The 25,917-nt window shown below is 38.3% G+C and overlaps 1 protein-coding gene across 1 annotated transcript in view; it reads left to right on the forward strand.

Annotated features, from left to right (window-relative positions):
* The first annotated feature begins 1,233 nt into the window (after positions 1-1,233).
* SPEF2 (sperm flagellar 2) overlaps positions 1,234-25,917 on the forward strand; it is a 170,767-nt gene continuing 146,083 nt past the window's right edge. The window contains 5 exon segments of the mRNA XM_030843619.2: positions 1,234-1,442; positions 12,537-12,639; positions 20,200-20,452; positions 23,499-23,669; positions 24,218-24,358. Of these exon segments, the coding sequence (XP_030699479.2) occupies positions 1,385-1,442; positions 12,537-12,639; positions 20,200-20,452; positions 23,499-23,669; positions 24,218-24,358 (726 nt within the window). The 5' untranslated portion in view covers positions 1,234-1,384.

Here is a 25,917-nt window from a genome sequence, read left to right on the forward strand (position 1 = left end):
GGAGATTTCAAAGTTAAGTAAAGCCAACAGTGAAATAGTACTAAACTTTTATCCAATCAGGACACATGGATCAATTTCAGATTAATCCTAAAAGACATTTCTTCTATTAGGACATTACTGTTATTATTCTTACAGTTTAAAAGAATCATAATTTGATGTATCCAAGCTTTTAGGGGGGAAATTCCTTATATTTGTGACATACATATATATACTATTATATATGTATATAATTTTTCCCATTATTCTATCTAAACTTGTAGAAATTATTAAAGGAAAATTTTTCTTACCATTGTTAAAGACCATAAGGAAGACTTTATTCAAGGGACTACTGCAGTGAGGTTTTGCAGTAGGGGATAGAGTTTGGGCTCAATTCTGAATACAACAAGGAAAAGTGGGGATTTACAGCCAAGGAGCAGGGTTGGGTCTATGGGTGGAAAACTACTAAGAGGAAAGAGCAGGGCTAAAGGCTAAACTTACTTGACAGGATTCTTGCTGAAGACAGGCCAGAATGATCAGCTATCAAGGGTGAGGAATGAGGTATTAGATCAGATATGGGTGGGGGATTTTCACTAAACTGATACAGCAGGATTTTTGCTAAAACTTGACAAAGGGGTCAAGGACAGAGTTCAAGGTGGGACCTCAGAGGGAAGAGGGCTCAGAGGAGGCTGACTCGGGTTTGGGCAAAGTGAGAGTCTTTCTCAAAATACAATTTAAAATATTACCTGGAAGGCAAAACTGACCAGAAAAGAAGCTCATTAAACATTCACCTCTCAAAACAATATAAAGATGTGAATTACCCTAAATGTTAGTTCTGTCACCACCACCGACAAAACTTGAATGCTTCCTGCGGGTCAGGACCTATACCAGCTCTGGGATTAAAAGGTGAATAAGACCTATTCTGTCCCTGTCTGTGTAGCCCATACAATGTAGCAATTAAAACTGGCCATTAGAGTAGGACCTTCCATAGGTTTCTTTAAGAGACAAATAGGAAGAAAAGAATTCCCTTTCAATCAAGACTCTTTCTTTCCTTTCTGCTTGTCCAAGAACCCCTTGCTCAGTCCACTAGCTTCCCTGCTTCGCCCCTCCGCACCCCACTTCTGCTAACAGCGCTCTTGAAGGTCCGCACCGCCGTCCCCCGGCCTTCGAAGCCCACTGCGCTTGCGCACATCCAGGTCTTACCCGCCAGCAGGGGGCAAGTCACGATTTTCTGTCCTCCTCGGCTGGGCTCTGGCGCCCTTCTTCTCCCAGCCTTCTCCCTTAGCCCTGGCCTGGAGACGCTTCCTTAGCAACGGGTCGCCCTTGGCAACAGGAGGACGCGGGCGGGCTGACTGGGTTTCCCGCGCGTTCCTGGCACCTGCCTGCGGTGGGAGGCGCAGGCCGAGCCATGTCGGAGATCCTGTGCCAGTGGCTCAACCAGGAGTTGAAGGTGTCCCAGACCGTGAGTGAGTGTCACAGCCTGGGGAGAGCGGGCCGGGGGCGAGGGGGCCGCGGAGCCTGGAGCGCGGCGCGCTGATGGAAGGTGGCGGCGGGGCAGGGGCTAGCTGCCCGCTCCGGCTCACCTCAGCCGCTGCAGGGCTTCTCCCGCCTCCGCTCTGCCGCTCAGAGGTATCCATCATCACGGTGGTCCCAATCCCGCAGGTTCTGACCTACCGTGGTGCTCAGCCATCAGAGGCTTCAGGGAGGGCTCCCTTGCTCCTTTGGAGAGAAGAATTTTCTAGACTCTATCGTCTGGCCCTGACATTGCTCCTTTCACACTCAAGCGTGGTGTAGTACTAAGCCAACGAAGTATGAAGCCTGAAAGCCAGCTACCGCGCTACTGAATGTGTGCCCCGGGACAAGTTACAACACCTTCTCCTTCTTCCGGTGTGTTTCCTCCAGTATAAAACAGAGCCAGCCATACTTGCCATACCTAACTGCCTCGCAGGAGAGGAGGGTGTGTGAAATGAGTTAATGCAGAATATGTTAACTTTTACAAATTTCAGCAGTCTTAGCTCAAATGTACACATTAGCTGCTTCTGACCACTTTTCACTCTTCCCAAAGCTGACCTTCTTCACTAACCTGATTTTCCCCGAGCCATGAAGTTGCCGCCCCAAGTTTCTAAATCTCACAACCACAGAGGCAGTTTTACATGTTGGCACCTTCTGTGACAACCAAAATTCCAGAATAGCACTACCCCCCCCCCATTCAACTTCTTTCTGTTGTCTCTTAAGCAGTTCATTTTCCAGCTGGTAATGTTTTTGCTCAAAGCAAGATGTTTTCAGACCGAATCATTTCAGTCTGTTTTTCCCAGAAGCATCCTTGCATAATGCCAACTTGCTACCAGAGGGGCAATAGTGCCAACTCAACCTTAAGTCTTAAGTCATCCACAGAATTTGCTAGATCAGTCGTGTCTCTGCAGCCACACAGTATTTGTTATCAGCGTTTAAGATCTTTAACTTTTGGAGCTTCTCCAGTTGCCTTTCTTGAGGCATAAAACCCGGATTTTTTCTTTGCCAAACCACCACCGGCACATGCCCAGAATCGCAGTAACTTTTTTCCCCAGGATTCTATGATCATCCCATGTGTCTCTGACTGTTCCTCACCTAAAATACGATGCTGATCTCAGGGTGGCGTTTAGCATTTTTCTTTTCATATTTCTTTCTCACCATAGGAGCCAAAATGTAATAACATGCCCTTAAGATACATGCCCTTAAGATACATGCCCTTAAGATGCCCTTCCTCCTCCTTGAGAGGAGGAGGAAGAATTACTTCATTCCGTGAATATTAAAAGACTGGAGACTTTTTAAGTAAGAATTTAAATAACATAAACTATAAATGGAAAATTCCCAGTGTTTGCTTTCCCGAAGCATAACAGCTGCAGTATTCTGCATCCCATTCACTAGCAATACATATTCATTTTTTGATCCGAGTTGCTAAGAGGAGCCTAAAAAGAGAGAGACAATCCCCTAAGTAACCAAATTCCATATTGTAAAAGGCTTTTCTGACTATAGGGCACACATTCAACTGTGTTTGGAAACAAACAAGATAGGATTTGTGCACCTAAGAAGCACACTGCCAGTTGATTTCTGTCATTAGATAAGCCATTCTATGGTGTACAATGGAAGGCTTAGAATGGTTTAGAGGAACTCTTACGGAAGGACTGTTAAGTGGGTACAACCTCTGGGGAAAGTAATTGGGCAATTGCTGGATAAGGATCCTGTTAAGAGCAAGGATTTGGAGGCCAGACTGTTTAGGTTGAAATCACTTATTCACACTTCCTAGCTAGTGACCTTGGGCAATTTATTTACCTAAATTTTATGATATTCAAAATAGGGGTAATAATAATATCGCATTGAGTTGTGTCAAGACTAAATGAGATAATAAATGTAAAACATTTAGAATAGTCCCTGAGACATAGTAATGCCAAGTCTTCCTTTACAGAAACTATCATACAAAAATAAAATCACCAATATGTAAGGACATTTGAACAAGGATGTTTATTGCTACATGGATGGTAGGGGCAAAAAGAAAAAAAATGGAAACAGTTTGAATACCCTTCAGTAGCAGAATACTTGGGTAGATGATGCTATGGATTGCTATGCAGTTGTTAGAACAAATGAGTTAGTTGCTATAACTTTTGACCTAAAGAATGCTCAAGTAGGGCTTCCCTGGTGGCGCAGTGGTTGGGAGTCCGCCTGCCGATGCAGGGGACACGGGTTCGTGCCCCGGTCCACGAGGATCCCACATGCCGCGGAGCGGCTGGGCCCGTGAGCCATGGCCGCTGAGCCTGCGCGTCCGGAGCCTGTGCTTCGCAGCGGGAGAGGCCACAACGGTGAGAGGCCCGTGTACCGCAAAAAAAAAAAAAAAAGAATGCTCAAGTAAAACACAAAATTTATAGCTTATTGTAACCAGTATAATTTCATTGTTGCATGAGGATGTGTGAGAGAAGAGTGTGGAGAGGCATATACTGGGCTGTTGACATACACAGGACTCTTCATTTTGTGGTTTGTGTAAGCATAGAGAGAAGTGTGGAAGGATATAAACCAGTGTATTGGTATTGGTTACCCTGGGAAAGAAGATTGCTGGCTTTTTTTTTTGTACATCTGTGTTATTTGGCTTTTTGCTTAAATATAAAATTAAAGAAGTAGATCAAACATCACATGACAAAATAGGAGAAAAAGAGGTTTAACATTTTGGTTGAAATATAGTAAGTATCTTGAAGTATTGGAGGGTTACATAAGAGTTATTTTCTCTAATAAAGTTTATAAATGGAAGAAGAAGAATAAAAGTTATCCCTTCTTGAACACTTAGGTACTTACACCAGACGCCGTGCTAAGCCTTTTACATGGGTTTTCTTTTTTAATCTTTAAAAAAGCTCTAAGAGGCATTGTCCCAGTTGTACAGATGAGTAAAAGAGGCTGAGTGAGCTTGGTAATTTGTTCAGGGTCACCCACCTAGTAGGTACTAGAACTAGAATTTGAAGCTAGATCTTTGACTAGTGCTCTTAGGCACTGTATTATATATTAGAGTGTATGCTTAAGGAATATATTTTAAAAAAAATTTACCCTACCAAGTGTATTCATTTGAGCTCCTTTTAATGAGGATTATTGTCCATTTTGAAATCACAAGCAGTACAGAAATTCAACCCCCCAGGCATGTTGTAACTTCACAGGGCATAACCTAATTCCTAGATGCTTAAATGACAAAGGTGGATTTATTGATGTTTTTAAAAAGTGGTTCAGTCCATATGTTGCTTGCTGGGACAGAGAAAACAGAATGAGAATGCCAAGTGAATGCATTGCTGTCATTGGAGAGGTAGCTAAAGCCGATTGATTTCTGGATTATTCTGAAAGGTAGAAGTCAATTTGGATAAAGCACCTCATGTTGAATTTTGTATTGTCTGCACTACCCTGAATATCAGCAGTAAGAAAATGAATTTCAATGATCCTCAGTTGAGAATAGTTTCCCTCCACTTAATGAGGTTTCTGGGAGTCACCAGAGGCTTGATTAGTGTCAACACCTGACACTACATCTATGACAACATCTATGTTGCTAAAGCTAAGGATCTCCAGTGAGTTAAGTTTAACAAAACCATTTGACCTGGAAAATAATGCTTAGACGTATATGTTAATGAAATGTCTTAAAATACAAAAAGTTGTTCAACATAAAATCACATCTGAAATTCAAGCAATTATTTTTATAACAAAAATAAGCAAAATAGAATAATGTTACTAAGAGATCTGCTGTAAAATTCTTTACAAACTCTCAGTTATTTTCAAGAATAAGCATTGCCTCTGTTTTACAAAACGCCTGTGAATACACTGTAAGAGGAAACTGGCATCAGAATGTCATAACTAAACATTCTCCACAAATGAGTAGAAGCATTTGAATTCCATGTACTGAACAGATCAGATTCTTTGTAAAAATGGTTGCATAAGACAGTCCATATGATTTTGGATTTTGGGTGGAGCTATATTGAAAATTGTAAATACCTTACTATGCATATTTTTATTGTTTCAATAGTCTTAAACCTTGTTATCAATAGTAACAAGGAACCAATAAAGAGAAAACTGAGTTAAGAAAGTTTAGTATCCCTAAGTCTTGATTTTGTAGTAGCCAAATTATAAATAATGATCTCTAGTCGTAATTTTATACCCTGAGAAGTAATAATAATTGCTATATATTTGGGAGGGTATCTAATGAGATTGCAAATGGAAAATATCTACCACAGTGCCTATCATCTATACTAGAGCTAGATACTCAAATATTATTTCAACCACTTTTCTGCCTCTCACTTTAGAAGTATGTCTATTATAGTGTCTGTCACATAATAGGCACTTAGTAAATAATTGTCTATTACATGAGAATGTATGAGTGAGACAAAAGTAGGGCAAAGTATTGTTTTTGACCGAACCTTATGGATTTGTTCATCTCAAAAAGGTCACCCTGGGTGCTTTGATCCTCACCTTTGTGATTTCAGAAACTCTGCTTTCTTACTTAAAGCAACTTCTTAGGAATTGTCACATGCTAACAGAAATTACATTCTGCTGATTTTATCAGCTACAGTACCAATTCATCATGTGGAAAATGACAGCAGAATAATGTATACTGGCAATGGAAAGTAATGCATGTCTTGGTGGGCTGGTACACTCAGGAGGAGACCAAATTTATAGATCAGATTGCTCCTTGACAGTTAGAAATTAGACATTACCAAAAGAATCCTCAAATCAAGCTAATACTTGATGTGTTTTACTTTTCTGCTCTAGAGATATTTTATCTAGATATTGGTGAGTGTTTAGATTCGATTAGATTAAGTTAGATTAGATTAAAGTCAGATTCCCTCCTCCTTCTCTTCCCCCAGTGCTTGGGGAAATCATACTGTTCAATGATACTTTCCAGTGTTACTACTACTACAAAATCTTCTAAAATTATGATATTTGTGTATTTTTCTTCCATTGCAGCATATCTCTATTCTGAATAAGTTTAACTAATACATTTCAAGATTATCATTTACATGATGCATACAAACTTTAAATAGATAAATTATTGTGAGTTTTAAGAGATGGCCTATATTCCTTGTTAATTGGGTTTATAAGTGGGTTTCCATAAGTGGCTAAGTCTGTCCTTTTGTATTAAATCTCAGTAGTTTTTGTTTTAGAGAGTGATATTTTCTACTGATATCCCAAATTTTAGGGACATCCTTAATTTGGACCCCCTTGTGCACTGACTAACTAACCCCTTGTGCACTAACTATACTTAATCTGGGTTCCCTTGTACACTAACTAAAGGTCTTATGTCCACATTTTTTCAAAAGTACCAAATTTTATTTTAAGAAAAAAATAGAGATATCAAAAAATCTTATTGAATATTTATTTATATACCATATTTTATAATGTATTGTAGTGACCTTTTATTAGCCTGTGACGTATCATAGAGACATAAAATTTTAGATCTGAAAAAGAATCTTAGACATCATTTAATTCTTCTTTGGCACGTGAGGAAATCAGATCAGATATGTGTAGAGATTTGTTTAGGGTTATACAACTAGGTAGTGGAAAGTTAGTAGCAGATTCTGAGTATGCTGACTTTTAGTTCATTCCCCTTTCCCCAGGTATTATTAAACCACACATTTTCTCATACTTTAGCCTTTCAGGGTCATTAGGAAATACATGGTTTGTCATGTAATGTAACAAATTATTTGATATTTCCTGGTTGGTTCAGCAGCATTTTCCTTGATTGAAATTTGGCCTCTGTTGACTGGAAATTGAGACAGCAAATCTAATAACGGAAGACTTGTATAAATCAATGGCAAAATTTTAAGATATGAAGTTCCAAGAATGCCACCCAAAATTTTAACCATTAAAGAAGGTTATATAATATAGCAATTGAGATTTTGTTTCAGATAGTAAATCTTGAGAATTATGATGAAGTCTTCAAAGGAGAAAATTATAAAAATTGATCATCCTATTCTGGTACTGGAAGAAAAGAAATTGTCAAGGTCCTCCAGCCAAAGAGCACAGGATACACCTGTAGTTGAACAAAATTGAGTTACTGACTTGTTGCAACACATACCGTGAGGAACTGTGGGGCTTCTCTAGAAGAGGATGTTAGAAAGACCTTATAGCATTTGGGTTTGTGTTAGGTGTTTTGTGGGGAGGGCTCAAGGAAGCAGCGCTTTGCTCTGAATTGGAACCTGTAAAGGGAGCATAGACAACTCTATGATTGGATATCTTAACAAAACTTATCTAGGAAGTGGGGAGAGCAAAGTAAGGAAAAAGAAAAAGCAGCAACCACTCATATCAGTCAGAATAGGGGGATGATATTTGATCATTTTTTGTGTTTTGGCCAATACTGTTTCGGGCTGAGTTCAGACATGATTACAGAGAGATTTTGTTTCTGTCTTAATCCATCAGGGTCACTGAGTAGCCTTGTCTGGTGTTGGTGTGATGTGAAATTATGTTCGGCAGAAGGCCGAGGTCTAGCTGTGAGTGCTGGGCAAACTCCTAGCAACACCAGGGCCTAATTGGGCCAGGCCAGTACCCAGCCACCAGCAGCTGCTTTTCTCTCTCAAATGAAAGTAAATTTGCTTGGCTTTTTTTTTTTTACATCTTTATTGGAGTATAATTGCTTTACAATGGTGTGTTAGTTTCTGCTTTATAACAAAGTGAATCAGTTATACATATACATATGTTCCCATATCTCTTCCCTCTTGCATCTCCCTCCCTCTCACCCTCCCTATCCCACCCCTCCAGGCGGTCACAAAGCACCGAGCTGATCTCCCTGTGCTATGCGGCTGCTTCCCACTAGCTATCTATTTTATGTTTGGTAGTGTATATATGTCCATACCTCTCTCTCTCTTTGTCACAGCTTACCCTTCCCCCTCCCCATATCCTCAAGTCCATTCTCTAGTAGGTCTGTGTCTTTATTCCTGTCTTACCCCTAGGTTCTTCATGGCATTTTTTTTTCTTAAATTCCATATATATGTGTTAGCATACGGTATTGGTCTTTCTCTTTCTGACTTACTTCACTCTGTATGACAGACTCTAGGTCTATCCACCTCATTACAAATAGCTCAATTTCATTTCATTTTATGGCGAGTAATATTCCATTGTATATATGTGCCACATCTTCTTTATCCATTCATCTGATGATGGACACTTAGGTTGTTTCCATCTCCAGGCTATTGTAAATAGAGCTGCAGTGAACATTTTGGTACATGACTCTTTTTGAATTATGGTTTTCTCAGGGTATATGCCCAGTAGTGGGATTGCTGGGTCATATGGTAGCTCTATGTGTAGTTTTTTAAGGAACCTCCATACTGTTCTCCATAGTGGCTGTTAAAATGTGGTTGTAAAGCAATTATACTCCAATAAAGATGTAAAAAAAAAAAAAAAAAACCTAGGCTAGGTCTTTGATCTTCTAGTGAAGGAGGAGCAAAGGGCACTTAGCATAGAATGTGTAGGTCTATAGCCCCTTGTCTACAATCCGCAAATCCCCAAATCTCTTTAGTCATTTGGTGCCAAAACTTGACCAGAAATGCTGTGAGGCTACGTTTTGTCTTTATTTCTCCCACTCAAATGGTTTGCTGTAAAGATCAACTATGTCTGATTACATGTGCTTCCCCAGACTGGCGAGAGTGTTATAGCTTACCTGCCCCCAAGAGTAGGCCTGTATCTGAATTTAAGGATAGGGTCAACTATTTGTTCTCTGAGTACTGAGTTACCTTTAGATAAAGATGTTTGTACTGTAGTCATTGAGGATCTATTACTGAGCTTAACAGTTGTGTAATTGATATAACCTGTTGTCTTAGATTAGGAGGCAGTAATAATAACAATAAAATGATCACTGAGCACTTACTATATGCCAGGAATTATGCTACGCACTTTACATGGAATTATCTCATTTAATTCTCAAACCAACTCTCAGGAGGTAGAACCCATCATTCTCTCTCTTTTAAAGACAGGACACTGAGGCTGTGTAACTATCCAAGGTCTTAGGGCTTATAAATGGTGAAAGAGTCAAACTAGAGAATATTTCTCCAGAGCCTGTGCTCTCCTCATTACCATTTGGAATGTAGAAGGCTTATCTTCTTTTGTGCTTTCTCCAGCTGGCTCAGGTGGAGAAACACATAGACCATTTTGCCCTCTGTCCCAGCCTAAGGTAGACAAAGGCCCACATCAAAGATTTCAGCAAATGAAAATGATGGGTATCAGATCTGAGGCTTGGAAGACTGGAGGCATGGCTGAGTGGCTGCTGAACAACGTTTCCCAGATGTAGATCATTTTAGAGCTCAGGGTGAAGAACGTCACTGGGGTCCCATGGTTCATGTATTTCTCATATTCTGCATTGCTCCTTATCCTAGAGTCAACCCACCTCTTCTTCCCTGTAGGTAATTCCAGTTGTGAGTGCAAATTAACTTATAGAGGTGGCCGTCATGAAGTTAGTCATGGTATTCCAGAACATGTACTGGGAAGGAAAATTTGATAAACCAAAGGGAAAAAAATAATCTTTCCTTTGAGTTTTCTTTTCTCCTTACTGTTTCCCTCCCCTCGCCTCTCTCCATTTCTCTTTCTCTCTCTGGCTTCTTATCTTCCTTTCCATACTTTTTAATCTACATATTCCTGGTTATCTGCTCTTTCTTCATCTGATTTCTTGCATGTATTCTTCTTTTTCCTCCTCTTTCATTTTTTCTATGTGTTTTCTCTCTGTTACTTTTGCTATAGCTCTTCACTCATTATTCTCTTCTGTGTTCCTGGGGTGTAAAAAAAAAAAAAAGAAAAAAATCGGAGAGTGTCTAATACACACAGAGCTGCAGACACATGCTTTCATACTTATTTATAGTAAACTACTTGACAGTGAAATAATGTGTTTACTGTTCTTCTTTGACCTTTATATCCAAAATGCCCCTATTTTAACCATATCAGAATTGCCTTATTAATAAGTCCTGCCACTTCAAAGGAAGTGAATTATGATTTTATTTTTCTAGTGACTCTTCGTAGCAAAGAGTTTGCTACAGACCATTTGCCTGATAAATTGAGAGTGATGGACTAGGATACAGTTATTCCCCAGTTATTCACAGGCTAGATTTCAGGTCTTCAGTCAACAGGAACAATAGGCAAAGGGCAAAATCCAGTGAGAGTGGAGGAACGAGACCGCCCAAAGGCGACATAGCAGTAGCCCCTGAATACAAAATAATAGTCTTTAGATTTTTAGTAGGAATCCATAGTCTGACGATGACTGTATGTCCAATGGCACTTCAGAAAGCTAAGAATGGGGACGGGCTATAGAAGAGAAAAAGGAAAGAAGCAGAAAGGAGAAAGCAACAGCCAGAAGAGGTGCAGTGCACAGCCAGAGCAGCCCAGATGGCACAGTGAGGACAGTGGTGGCAGCCGAAAACCAGGGAACAGCGTTGGAGGCCAGCAGTGGTGAGTCTCTGAGGAAAGGAGAAATCTGCAGTTACTCAGCAGGAGGAGCTGGCACACCTCTGCCTTTTGGGGGCAGAAGGAGCTATTTGGATTTCAGTTGCTTCCAAGACTACTGCTGTATGATGCCAGAAGGCACTCACTAGATTTTAGTGGTAGATAGCTTAGGGGCTCACCCCAAGAAAACAGAATCAGTGAGAATAGTTGACATCTTTTTAAACTACTTTATAATTATATTGATTTAACCTAAGAATTGGGGTATTATTGAGTATAAAATACTTTGAGAACAGATATTGGGAAAGCTTTGGGCAAAATTGTGGGCTGATGTCAAATATGCAAGAGTTTTATGATAATGTGAAGTCTTCTGAGTAAGGACTCTGTACAGTGGCCTTTATGGAGCAACTCAACTCACCTCCCTGCAACCACGCACCAAGCATCAGTTCTACAAATCATGAAGAAATTATTTTTTCTTCATTTTCAGATAGCCACCTTATTACTAGTCAAATAGATAAAAGAGGATAATTCAGTATGAATGAGTTTGCGATACTGTGATAATATATAATATTTTATAGATATTTAGTATTGCTTTTGCCTAAAGGACTCTGATAGAAATACACTGAAGATTTTTGGACGATTTTGAAGTCATTTGAGAGATGATGGCTTTGTCTTATGACAATATAATTTATTTTATGTATCGATTTTGTATATCATTCTTGAATACTGTGTAACCCTATACCCTTCACTTCATAAGAAAAATACAAGGGACCCCAAACTAAGGACATTTTTAAAGAAAGCAAATTCTGTTTAACACTTAACTTCTTTTTCTGCACTCATCATTACTTTCATACTATGTGGCAGGCATGGTATCAAGGAATTCTCATACATTACCTTTAATCTTTAAAATAGCTCTCTGAGATAGATATAGATATGATGAGGGGATAGAAACTCAGGAAGCTTAAGCTTAAGCAGCTTGGAAGAGGTTGCACAGCTAGTAAAAGGCAGAGCCAAGATTCTTGCATAGGTATCTCTGGCTCCAAAGTCTGTCTTCCTCTGGGCTGTCTCCATCATTGCACAGAGGACCAACTAGACTGGAGTAAACCCTGGAGCCAACAAGGAAAAGCTTGATTATGTTCAGCAGGCTTTATTTAAGAAGGTGCAGATGATTTCTGTAAAATTTCCATTGCAAAATGGTTAAAATTAAGTTTTGAGGTTTAAAGAAGTTAGATTGTACCTTACCTGGCCAGAATATGAAATCATCATCCACAGGTTTTACTGATAACTAAGGTATTAGAGTATAATTTTATAAAATATGCTGAGGGTTTGTTTTTAGAGCTAAGGTTATATGTTTTATTGGTTGTGTTTTGTTTGGTTTGATCAAAAGTTGTCTTTTCCTTCAAAATGTCATATGTTATCAACTGCTGATCTACATTTATTCAGGGGTCTTTATAAGATGTCTACTGTTAAACTTCAATATTTTCATTTGGTTATTACAAGATGCTTTTAGAAGTATTTTCATGGCATTTTGAGTTCAAGTTAAATTATGAAGTTTTACTCTATGTGTACATAATGAAAATATATAAACTCTATGTACAACATTATATTTACTTTTTTAATCTCTACGTTCTAAAATTCAGGTCCCAAGTCATTTGCAAAGGTATTTTCCAATGGCTATCTAATTGGAGAAGTTTTGCACAAGTTTGCACTTCAGGATGATTTTGCAGAATTTTCAGAAAGCAGGTTAGTGAGATTATTCCTTACTTTAAAAAAGGTCAATTCCTTTGGCATTTGGATGGTTTTAGCCCAAAGTTAACATTAAAGAATCATTTACCACAAGATTCCCCTAAACCAGCCAAGCAACCATTGGTATGGAAATTGCTGCTTCCTCACGTATACATACTTCATAGTCCCAGGAGTATAATGGAGAGAAAGTTGTAAGGTTGCAGCAAGCCCTCATCTCTAGATGGGCCCCATTTTAATACCTTCTGTATTCCTGCAGTCCTGTGTTTTATCAAATTGGTGAAGCTTTTGCCCATCATTTCTCCAAAAGTTCTTTCTGCCCATTTCTTTCTCTTCTTCTGGGACTCCCACTATGTGTATGTTAGTATACTTGACAGTATCCCACAGGTTTCTGAGGCTTTGTTGATTTTTAAAAATAAACTTCTTATTTTGAACAGTTTTAGATTTACAGAAAAATTGCAAAGATAGTACAGAGAGTTCCCATATTGTTCATATCCAGTTCCCCCTACTGCTACCATCTTATATTCGTATGGTACATTTTGTACCAAAGATTTGTTGTAATTTTTATCTAATGTCTTTTTTGTTCCAGTATCTCACCAGGATACCACATTATATTTTATAGCCATGTCTCTTAGGTTCTTCTTGGCTGAGATACTTTCTCAGACTTTCCTTGTTTTTGATAATCTTTACAGTTTAGAAAAATTAATAACTGGTCAGGTATTTTGTACATTGCTCCTCAGTTGGAATTTGTCTGATATTTTTTCTCATGATTAGAATGAGTTTATGTGTTTTGAAATTCTGTTCATTTTTCTTCATTCTTTTTCCTTTCTGCTTCTCCTATAAATAATTTCAGTTGATCTATCTATGAGTGTACCAATTCTTTCTGATGATAACTCAAATCTCCTGTTGAGCTATTCTAGTGAATTTTTACATTTCAGTTATTGTACTTTTCAACCTTAGAATTCCACTTGGTTCTTATTTTTATAATTTCGATTTCCTTATTGATATTCTATTTTTGTTGAGATGTTGTTCTCATACTTTCTTTTTTAATGGTTAAAAAATGAATTGTTTTAGTTGTTTTAACATTTATAATAGCTGACTTAAGGTCTTTGTCTAATAAGTTCAGCATCTGGGCTTCCTCAGAGAGTTTCTATTGAGCTTTGTTCCCCCTATATATGTACCATACTTTCCTTTTTCTCTGTGTGTCTCATAATTGTTGAAAATAGACATTTAAAATAATACGAGTTAGCTCAGATTATCCCACCTTCCCATGGTTTGTGGTTGTTGCTGCTGCTGCTTGTTTGTTTAATGACTCTCTTGGACTAATTTTGGAAAGTCTGTATTCCTTGTTGTGTACAGCAGCTGAAGACTCTGCTTGGTTAGCTTAGTGAATAGAGCAAATGAACAGAGCTCAGAAAATGAACAGAGGTATTTAAAAATATCTTAAACTGATAAATCTTTCCTGACTGAGAGACTGTGAGTCTGTTGAGGTGTCTCCAATGCTTTCACAGTTTACAACCCTGCCTTAGCCTTTACTTCCTGCTTGTACAGGACCTCAAGATCAGCCAGAGGTGAGAGATTTGGGCCTCCTTCTGTCTTTCCTGCTTATCCAAACATTCCTACACGTGCATATGGCCCTCTAGATCTCCAGGAATATATCAGAGCTTTTCAAAGCGCCCAATGGATATTTTATTCTTATATCTTCCTTTTAAGTTTTTGGGTAGACTCTTATTTGCTCCAGTGGTATCACTGCCTTAGGTCGCTGTGATCTTAAACAATTGCCACTGATTGTTTTTCACTAATACCCTGGGAATAAGTCTTCTTTCAGTGATTGAGCTCTAAAAAATATCAAATAATGACAATGTCCTGAGGATAGGACTTTTTGAGAAGGTTGAAACCTGTTTGTCCTCTCTGATGGCTGCTAGGCTGCTGGTTTTTACAGCTCCTATTGTTGCAAGGCTACTGTAGAGCTGGGGAGAAGGGAATGTGAGTAGTGCAAGTTAAAACGATCAAAAACTCTCTGTTTTAACTAAGATTAAGTTTTTTTCTTAAATAAATGTTTCTTAGATTGTTACAAGCCTTTGGATAATTTCTGGAGTTATGAAAAAGTTGATTTTCATAATTTTTGTCAGTTTTATTATTGCCTTTATGGAGGAATGGATTTTTGGAGGTCCTTGCTCTACCATTCCTGACATCCTGCTCCATCTCCATGTTTTAACCTGATATTTCCCACTCAAGTATTTCTTAGTTTTTGGTTGCTTGGAATAGTAGGCTTCCATTGAGCAGTACCTATGTTGCAAGACTTTAAGGCAAAAGAATCTGGTACCTCCATTCTAGAGGTGAGTCATTCTTTCACAATCCAGATTATGCTAGTTGTACAGGTAATAATAGTATAATACAAGAGGAGCCATGGACTGGAAATACATTTTCATGCCAAATAAGCATCTGTTGCTAATCCCAGACCATTTCTTAAGCTTATAGGGTACTGGGTAACATTCTAATACATACCCTACACCCCATGTCTCACATCTCTTCCTCAAGGGCAAGGGGTACACGATCCTTCACAGCTTAGCCCCGACTGCCTCCTCTGCCTGAGCTCCTAGCCCTGTGCCCACTCTGCTTCTACCTTAATTTCCTCCCCTCCAATGGAAGCCAGGATCAGCCTCTAAGGTATAAGATTTCCAGGGTAGCTAAGTCAGTGTCTATGCCCTTCTTTTCTCCTTTTGCTTTCTCACAAGTTCTCATATGACCAGATTGATTTGTGATGGTCTGCATGTAACCAGGTTTCCAACCCTTTTTTGTTGTTGTTGCTTATTATCCCTTTATGAAAGTTATAAAGTTATCTTGTACATTTACTTATTATAACACTGGTCACTTTGTTGTCAGTTTCTTTTTTTGTGTCTCTTTCACGTTGCACATTGTACATTCAAGTGCCTTAAAGTTATGGGTATGAGTTATTTTTCTTTGCAACCCCAGGGCCATCACAGGCCTGGCACATGTTTAGCTTTCAGTAAATGTTTTTTGAATTAATGAATGGCTACATATCCTGATAAATCCTGCATTTAGACACCTTGTTTGAACTTCTCCGTAGGCAGATAGAGCTCTACACCCACATTTTTAAGTGTGGTTTCCCCATCAGCTTAAGAAACTTTAGATATTCCAGTTTCTGTTTCTCAAGGCCTGTCTTACAAAATGCTTCCCTGTGTGACCCTCATCCACCTTTCCAGCCGCATTTTCCACCGGTCTGGAGCCCTAACATAAACTGCTTTGGTCCACAAACATGTCATGTGCTTTTGTTATGCTTTGCAATTTTGCATATTAACATTTGTCCTTCACTTCCACCATGAGAAACTTTTATTCATCCTTAAGATCCAGCTAAAAATCCATCCCTTCTCTAAACTGTGTTTGGTCCCCTAGCAGATTTAATTTTCTTTTCCTCTTTGTTTTTTTCTCTTTGTTTTAATAACACTTTGGATGTCCCTTTTTTTTATTACATTAAGTTATAATTATTTATTTATATGTCAGTTCTTATCAGAGTTACTGCCACGTGAAGGAGCCCAAATAATGTTTGATAATGAATATATGAATGTTTACTCCTTAACTAGATTGCAAAGTTGCTCAAAGTTGCATAGTATGTTTATTCTCTGTGCTCCAGGCATTGTCCCTGGACCATAGCAGGCACACAATAATGTTTCTCTATTAAATAAATGAATGATTTCAGAAAGCATATCTGGTTCGGTACAGAAAACTTAAAGAACCATACTGATCAGATCATGCGTGCAGTATTTCACGTGTACTAAGTTGGCTCTTGTTAGCCAGGCCATGGAAGGCCTTTGTGTGAAATGGAGATAGGGACCCCATATGGATGGAGGTAACTGTGAAGACACAGGTCTTAGTGAGCAGAAAGACCTCTGTGCAAAGAAAAAGAAGCCCCTTTTTGGATAAAACAACCTCATGCCAGGTATTGCCCCACCCCTGCACAGGAGTGTGCGCTGAGTATTATCATGTGTAGCAGTCCTGCCTTTCACTCACTGAAAAGGACTCACTTTCTGTTCCACTGAGTCATTACCTTTCTTAACATGGGGAGAGGGACCTACTTGTCCTGACAACCAAATACTATCCATCTTTAGTTCCTGGAACAACCCACATTTTTTCCAGGGCACATGGTATTTTAAAGAAGGCAAGAATTAGTAAATCTGTGGATATGACCTTTGTAATAGTGTATTTAGTGGGGAAAAGGACCCTTCTTTGTAAAGCCTGTGTTTCAGACAGCTAGCTAGTGCCAGAGCTCATGCTTTGGGGATTTTTGTGTAATATTTTCTAGGGTCTTTAGTCTAAAATGTTAACAGTAAACTAAATCTATGTTGCTAATAATTAGAAGTTATTTGCTTTGGGAATTACTTAATCCTAAGAATAACTCATCTAACTCTGAAAGAATTCTGTTTTGGGATATCTTTAGTCCATCTCAGAGGGTGAAAAATGAGCAGATTAGTTAAAAGAATAAAAAGTAAAGGAACATGGATATCCCTTGGGAGGGCAGCTTCTAATTACTTTGTGAGATGTATTCCATCACCAAGTGGCAAGGAGGAGAGGAGATTGATCATCCCTTGGCAAATAAGGACTGCAAGTAGAGAGGGAGAAGACTTTTCCCAGAATACATTCCTTATCCCCTCGGGTGTCATCATTTACATCATATGCTATGTCTTCAGAGCAAAGATGTCCCAGTGGATTCTCTGGGTTCAAAACCAACTGTTGATTATCATATTATACTGATTGAGCATATACTGTAACAAGAGTGGACTCTACCAATTTACACACCAGTTATATTCCCAAAATTTTGGTTGGAAATTTAGAGTATATATTAAAAGCTTCCAGAGGGAAATACTATTACACCTGGACACTTCGACCAGACCGTAAAAGCCATTTTAAAGCCTACTGTGTCACTGAACCCTAGCGTTAGCAGGCTACACTGCATTCTGGGGGTTGTGTAATACAAGAAAGAGGAGGGGAAGTGTTCTTCACTTTTATTGGGTACAGGGCTAAATTTTGATAAAATTTGGAAATGAATAGTGTTTGTTTTTGGATTCTCCCTCCCGAATTATGGTGCCTCTAACCTCTGAAGCCCAAGGTTATGACCCAGGCAAAATCTCTGAAAAGCAGCTCTCAGGCCATATCTTTCCAAGTAAGTGTAGTGGACAAGGCATACAGGACTCCTAGGATAGGAAGGACATGAAATGATGAACTGAGATGGAAGATCAAAAGGGGATGCCAGGTGCCCGTCCAAGGAATGTGAACACAGGTCTTTGATTTGACCACCCTCTGTCACAATAAGACTCTTCAAAACATGGTCTGCTGTACCCTAATCATTTTAGTCCTGTGTTTGTTATCTCAAACTGTAAGGTCATTTGTGGGGGAACAAATTGCAAAACTGGACATGACATGAGAAGACCTAAAACAATGTTTTACCCTTTTTGTTGATAAGATTACCTTGTAGCATTCCTTATCTCTTCTTATCCCCTCTAAGATCTGTTTCTCTTTATCAATTTAAAATATTTCATTCAAAGTTTGGTTGATGTGGTATGCCACACTAAATATACTTAACCAAATAGAGGAAATAGGAAATACGATAAGTTATACCACAGAACTGGAAAAGGAATTCAGTGTCTTGTGTCACTACATTTGTTGACATTGGCCTTTCCATGATACTGGCTCCTTATTTATATTTATAAATCATTCCTATATTTCCCCAGATCCACCTCCTTGGCAGCTAACAGGCACTTTTAGACTAGATTTTAGGAGGTTCACATATACCAGCAAATGGTATACACATTTTGTGTATCTGCATGAATGTGTGTTTTCTTTCCTGTGGAAAAGGTTTCATAGCTCTCATCAGATTTCCAAAGGATGGTATATGTGATTTAAAAAAAAAGGTTTAGAACCACTGCTTGAGAGCTCTCTCTTGAGAAATAATATACTAGGAACAGTATATAAAGTTTAAGAAGTGCTAATTGGGCTTCCCTGGTGGCTCAGTGGTTAAGAATCCGCTTGCCAGGGCAGGGGACACAGGTTCGATCCCTGGTCCAGGAGGATCCCACATGCCGCGGAGCAACTAAGCCCGTGCGCCATAACTACTGAGCCTGTGCTCCAGAGTCCACGAGCCACAACTACTGAGCCCACGTGCAACAACTACTGAAGCTTGCATGCCTAGAGCCTGTGCTCCACAGCAAGAGAAGCCCATGCACCGCAATGAACAGTAGCCCCCACTCACTGCAACTAGAGAAAGCCTGCACGCAACAACGAAGACCCAATGCAGCCAAAAATAAATTAATTAATTAAATAAATTTTAAAAAGAAGTGCTAAGTGATCTCTTTCAGCTTCTAAACATTCAGTTGAGGTCATTAAAAGTCATTGTATCTTCCCCAAATAATATTATAGTCCAAAATGAAGTTACTGAGTGAGTAACCCTATAATATTAGAAATTCCACCAACTCCCTCTGTTCTAAAGTATCATCTTTTTTCAGGGAGAGGATGTGACTTTGACTTATATTTAAGTATATTCAGTGTATTTTTTCCATCAAAGAATGTCACTGAGATTTTGGAAGTTAAAGTAAGGAGAAAATAGACCAATGGTTAAAATTGACATTTGCATTCAGTTGGATCACAGAGAGGCACAAAAGTTGAAAATGCATCTAACATCTTTTGCTTTCTTTCTGCCACTGGATTCACAGGCTTATTGACAGCCCTAGGTCATTTGAGACCTCTATTACAACAGTTACATCAATGTATCACTACTTGTTATTCATCTGTTTTCCCACTATGAACTCCTAAAGGGCAGGGTGTCTTATCTTTGTAAGACTTTAATAAATTTATAAAAATTTATTAAATTAAACAAATTATTGGTATAGTTGAGAGAGTAAATTAGTAAATGAATTAATGAATTTCTTCTAAAATGTGAGCCTAATTTGATGGTAGGTGATTCAATAATACATATATTGTAGAAAGTCTTTAGCGATTCTTGAAGAAGTAATATGAAGTGTACAGTGAAGATTACATAACTAATTTAGTTGTATAGCTAATGTTATTTAATTAAATATTTCTGATAATGCCTGAGGGAATTACTGTGAAAGTTGTCACTGCAACTGAAAATAAGATTATTTTCAGGTTCTAGTAATGACATCAGTTGAAGAAATGGACATTTAAATTGCAATTTTGTCTTCTGAGTAAAATATTTTTCAAAACAATAGTTAAGATTTTCCATTTAGAAGAAGAAATTTAGTTATGTTTTTGTACTGACTTCTTGCAGAAATTCTAGCATCTATTTAAGTAGAAGAGTATATGAAATTAATGGGTTTTAGTTTAGCCATTCAAGAGAAATAAATGCATGGAGTTAAGACAATACATAAAATCTCAATGTATCTACGTGATTAAGTGGTTTTAGAGAGGATTGATATATTTAAAAGAACATGGGATAATTCATAATATGGGATCATGGTAATACCTCTGATATTTGTTGTTTGCTTTATTTCAGTGTCTAATTATGTAAAATATTTTAATGCCTAGGATTTCAAGTGCCAAACTTAATAATTTTTCTCGCTTGGAGCCCACACTTCACCTTCTGGGTGTGCAGTTTGATCAGAACGTGGCCCACGATATCATCACAGAAAAGCCTGGGGCAGCCACAAAACTCTTATATCAATTGTACATTGCTCTCCAGAGAAAAAAGAAAAGTGTGCTGACTGGAGTGGAAATGCAAACCATGCAACCCCTGACAAATACAAAAGTTGAAAACATGAAAAGCGAGACTTTTCGAGATGTAAGTACATAAAGAAACATTATAAGCATATCGCAATATAAAGCTTGGTAAAGGGACACAGCAGTGATGTTGCATTCTCAAAGAAGCCCCATCGGGCATATATGTCTCTGATGTATGTTATTGGCCATATTTGGGTTTTATTTTATATTAATATTTTCAATTCATTTATCCATTTTTGATGCCTCTCTCCATCCTATCCACCAATTGCCAATAACTTATCAACTGTTTGCTCCTAATTCCCAGTGCTTTTTGTGCCTGCTCCTCTCTTTTCCATTTCTACCCCTATCCTATCTGCTCAGACCTCCTGCTGAGCTACTGCCGTAACCTACTAATGCGGCTTCCGATCTTCAGGCTTCCTACTGAAGGTTAATCAACCGCTAGGTGAATCTGCCCTCAGTTCCACTTTTGTTGGTTTCTTCTGCACAGAAACCTTGCTAATTTACAAATAATCTTGTCACCAAATTAGACTAGCATCCAAGTTCTTTCACTAAAGAGTCTCATTCTGTCTTTCTAACTTCATTTCTTCATAAACCTCAGCATAAAGTCTTTCTTCTGCATTGATTGGCAGCCTGTCCTTGAATAGGACTTGTATATTTCTGCTCTTCCCTCTCTACCACCCAAGCTCACCCTTCTCCTCTCTCCGCTTCCCCCAAACATTCCTCCGTCTACTCTGTGCAGCCTTCCCAGTATACATGGACTCTTTCTGCAGAGCTTGTAGGGCACAGGTAATTGTTACTCTTTGGTGTTAACCTCCTGTTGCTGATAGTATTGACTAACTTTCATTATTTATCTATCATATGGCCTCACAAGATTTTTGGTTCCTCAAGTTCAAGAAATATGCCTAGTACAATGCTTTCAACGTTGCAAATACTCATTGTCTCTTGATTATTTGATACAACTCTTTAGTTGACAAATCTCTGTAGTTCCTGTGCTGTTTCCTTATGATAAGTGAAGGCCATTAACTTTTCCAGGTCTGTAGGATAATGGGGAGTACTGTACTGATGTACTGCACAATAATAAATGAAAATAATTAAATTTTAAAATTTAATTTATGAAGCAGCAATGACAATAAATGTGGGAGCTAATTCCACTTTTAGATTTGTCTACTCTTGGTGGGCATCCTTATGAGTCTGGTAGCAGAATGAACTCAGCACCCACAGAGAGCTAGAAATTAGATTAGGCTGAAAGTCAGTAACTTAGTATCTCATCCTGCTTCCTTCATGTGCAAGCTGGTTAACTTTGGGTTGGTCCCTGGAACAGTCTCAGTCTCACTTTTTCAAACTGTAAAAACAAGGATGTTTATCTCTACCTGCCTGAGAGTTAGGTTTTTTGGTAACTTCAAGAAAAACAATATATAAGAAAATTCTTTGTAAAGTATAAAAGAGTCAGTGTAAACAAGTGCTACAAGTGCTGTAGAGCTGAGTCCAAACAAAAAACCATTGGGTTTAGTGTTGGCCACAGTGACTTTCCAAAGTCAATTACCCATTTATTGAACAAAGATCTGTTGGGCTCCTACTTTATGTCAGGCACTCACAAGTGAGTAGTACAGGAAACCCCCCAATTCTCTTAGAGCTTACATTTTGGGGAGAGAAAAATGTTTCAGCAGAGTGGTATGGACTTCAGTGGAGATGAGGAAGAATGGAGCATAGACTATTCTTTCAAGACACGTGGAGATAAAGGGGAAAAGAGAATAACAGTAGCTGCAGGGGAGAAGCTCAACAGAAGTGTGAGATTATTTGTTCATTTTATGGACATGGAGACTGGGACAACTTGGCAGTTGAGAAAAAGAATCAGTGGCAGGTGATGAGTGGTGAAGAGACCCTCTGGGGAAGAAAAGAGGAAGAATGAGTCAATGGTTCAGATGAAGGAGGCGATATCTTATGAAAAAAGTAGAGATGCCTTTTTTCTTTGATATAGGTGGAGGAAGATGCATGTGTCTATTACATATTAATATCGATAATGATGAAAATTTATTGAACATACATAGTGAGATGCCAGGCCCTGTTCCAGGTGCTTTATGTATATTATCTCATTTGACCTTCACAACCATCTTATGAGACAGGTACTTTCAGTGTTCCCATTTTACAGATGATGAAACTGAGAGAGATTAGGTAACTTGCTCAACTTCATGAAGCTAGTAGGTAGTAGAGCTAAACCTCAAACCTAGGCACTCTGACTCCACACATTTAACAGCAGGTTATTTGATGGCTCAATGGATATTTCCTGGGCTGGGGGGAAATAGAATTAAGTTGAAGAAAAAGAAAAAAAATATATATATATATGTTGAAGTGGGGTGGTAGGATGTTGAAGGACCTTACATGTTCGTTGCCACTGTGAAGATGGAGGCCAGGACATTTTTAACAGTGAAAAGAGCAGAGGTGTGTATAAGTGCTTAAAGACAGCTCACAGGGCCTTAACTGATCTTCTGAGTAAGTGTCAGTATCTACTGAGGCAGTTTTAGAAAAGAAGGACCAAGAATGGTTTGAGCAATGGTACCATTTAAAAAAAAATTTTTAGTAAGTCATCAGCTTCTAAGTAGATTACTTTCGAATATAAAAGTTTTAGTTAAATACGTTAGCCATTGCTCTGTGTCCCACTTCACAATCATCACTGAGAGTTCATTTTCTTTTACTATTGTACCCTCATTGCCGGTGGCCTGGAAGTTTTCATTATTTCTTCACTTTTTACTAGGAAGTGGCTTAAGTAATGGAAAGAATCTAGCTTCTTATATTATCTCTTTTATGTTGAAATTGGTTTTATAAATTACTTTTATGAAAATGTATTTGTAAGGATACAAATACCATGCATTGAAAATTAAACTCAGGGCAAAAAGTTTAATTATAAAAGCATATATCATGCATTTTTATTGTCCTTACATCAATTAAGGGTGTGAGTGATTGGTATGGGACTTGAATTTGCTTTAGCCATCAACAGTAGTAATTCATAGAAATTTTATTCTGAAGGCAAATTTTATGTGTGCTTATAATGACAATATACTCTTTTTTCTCTAATAATGGAATCTTCTTGAAATGCTTTCTTCATTTAGAGACATAGAAACCTGATACCACGTCAAACTGATTTCAATCTGATGCAGGTTACACATAGGTTTCAAGAAAAATATAAACACATGAACAAAGATCTTGTCCACATGCATTTTGAGAAACTTGAAAAATTTCAAAAACTCCAGGAAGAACAAAGATCTTTTAAAATCTAAAAGGTTTTATAGAACAATTTTTCCAGAAACTCATTAGTGCATAGTATATTGTTTGCCACTTATGTCTATATTACGCATTGCATAGGCATGAATCCAGCCCGAGCTGCCAGTTCCTGGTACAAGCCTCATGCTCTGCCTGCTCTCACCTTTCTCTCCCTCACTTTTCCCCTTTCTCTGTCTCCACCTTTGCTGATGGTCGCATCTTCCTGCGGCAAAGAACTAGAACTGCCATTCTCTGGAACAGTGGGACAACTTGACCTCTTTTTAAGTTGTCTGGTAGAAATGAATGCTTCAGATGCTTCAGTGATACGGGGGAGGGTTGCTACCCAGAATGAAAATACACACATTTGATCGGCATAATTTGGGGATTCCAAAATTGTGTTTCAATATCATACTTTTCAAAATAAGTTATATTGACTCTTCCATTGGTTAATTGCTGAGTTCCGAAAATTTCAATGGAAAATTTGTGTATCTGTGTACCTGTGAGTGTATAGCATTGCATATTATTCTGATGAACTGAATAACTAAACTAATGTGTATGGGATATTTAGCAACACTTGAGCAGAAGACGACAAAATGAAATAATGGCTAAAATACAAGCAGCTATCATACAGATTCCCAAACCCACATCAAATCGTATTCTGAAAGCACTTGACACTCAAAAAGCGTTGAAAAAGAAAAAAGAGGCAGAGGTAAGTGATAACCCTTTAATAATGTGTTGTGTTTATCTTAATGAAAGGATGATCTTTCCCTAAAACATATAGAGACTTCCCTGAACTCCCTACTTCCTTTTTAAATTACTTCTGGTATTGTCCCTTCTCATTGAAAACTCCTCCACCATATGCATATCCAATCCACTTTATAGTTATTTGTTCAGAAACAGAGAATGTAGCTTTAGGACAGAGATGGCAAATTCTAATAAATGACAGAACCTGTGCGGCTCCTGTGTTGTGGATTCTGTGGTTACTAACAAACTATGCCAGAGTGGGTGCTGTTGTAATGGGTCATGATACCCATGACCCAACAGGGGCCAGTCCAAGTACCCATACCATGCGTGTGCCATTCCTACTATTTGCTTTTCCTCAATACCTCCTCCCCATGCTGCACTGTCTTTCTATGAATCCTAGAAATGTTAAGCAACTTGCTTGCTCTCATCATATTTAAATTTAAGATACTTACACTATTGATATTTTACTAGACCATGCCAGCTGTCAATCATTCCAATAGGATATAATCTCATTATATTTCACAAGGGAACAATACTACATTTTGATACTAATTCCTGCAATCTACACTGTATACTACTATAATGATTGTTAGGGATATTCTCTCCCTTAAGAAAAAAGATTAATAACTACCATTTATTGATCATCTGCTATATGCCAGGTTGTGGGTTGGGCACTTCACATCATCTTTAATTTGTAAATAATTCTCTAAGTAGGGTATTATTTTCCCCATTTTTTAGATAAGGAAAATGAGACTCAGAAAACTGACATGTTTTACTCAAGTACACAATGCTGTTAAAGCGGAGACTGAGATTGGATTTCTAAATCCATTGTATTTTATATTAATTCACATTTTTTTAATATTAAAAAATCCTATAGTTAGATTCTAAAAAGTACTACCCACAGAGGCTTTTTTTCTGACCCCATTTTAGTAAAAGTATTTAATTCTCATGTTTCCCTGAGTTGATTAAAGCTTATTAATAAGGATTTGCAGTAGGCAGAGGATTAGCTAAAATTAATTTTCAAGAGCAAATTAATAGTGTAAGTAAGGTTGCACAACCTTAAATGTTTAAAACACTCAAGATGATTTTAAAGAAATATTTATGTCAAGGTTTCCCTGGTGGCACAGTGGTTGAGAGTCCACCTGCTGATGCAGGGGACACGGGTTCGTGGCCCGGTCCGGGAAGATCACACATGCCGCGGAGCGGCTGGGCCCGTGAGCCGTGGCCACTGAGCCTGCGCGTCCGGAGCCTGTGCTCCGCAATGGGAGAGGCCACAGCAGTGAGAGGCCTGCGTACTGCAAAAAAAAAAAAAAAAAAAAAGAAATATTTATGTCCAAAAAAATGCTTATTCTCATTTAAAAGAATTGTAATTAAGAATGCACATGCTGACTGTTTGATAATCTTTATTCTCATTAAATGCCCTTTGATGTACTGTCAGAGCTAGACTTGTGAACTGAATGATTCGGGTTAGGCAATTTTCACCTTCTTTTATATATATTTAGCCTAGTCTAAAAGTAACAAATC

The sequence above is a fragment of the Globicephala melas genome, chromosome 3 (genome assembly GCF_963455315.2).
Source record: "Globicephala melas chromosome 3, mGloMel1.2, whole genome shotgun sequence".
In the NCBI taxonomy this organism is placed as follows: Eukaryota; Metazoa; Chordata; class Mammalia; order Artiodactyla; family Delphinidae; genus Globicephala; species Globicephala melas.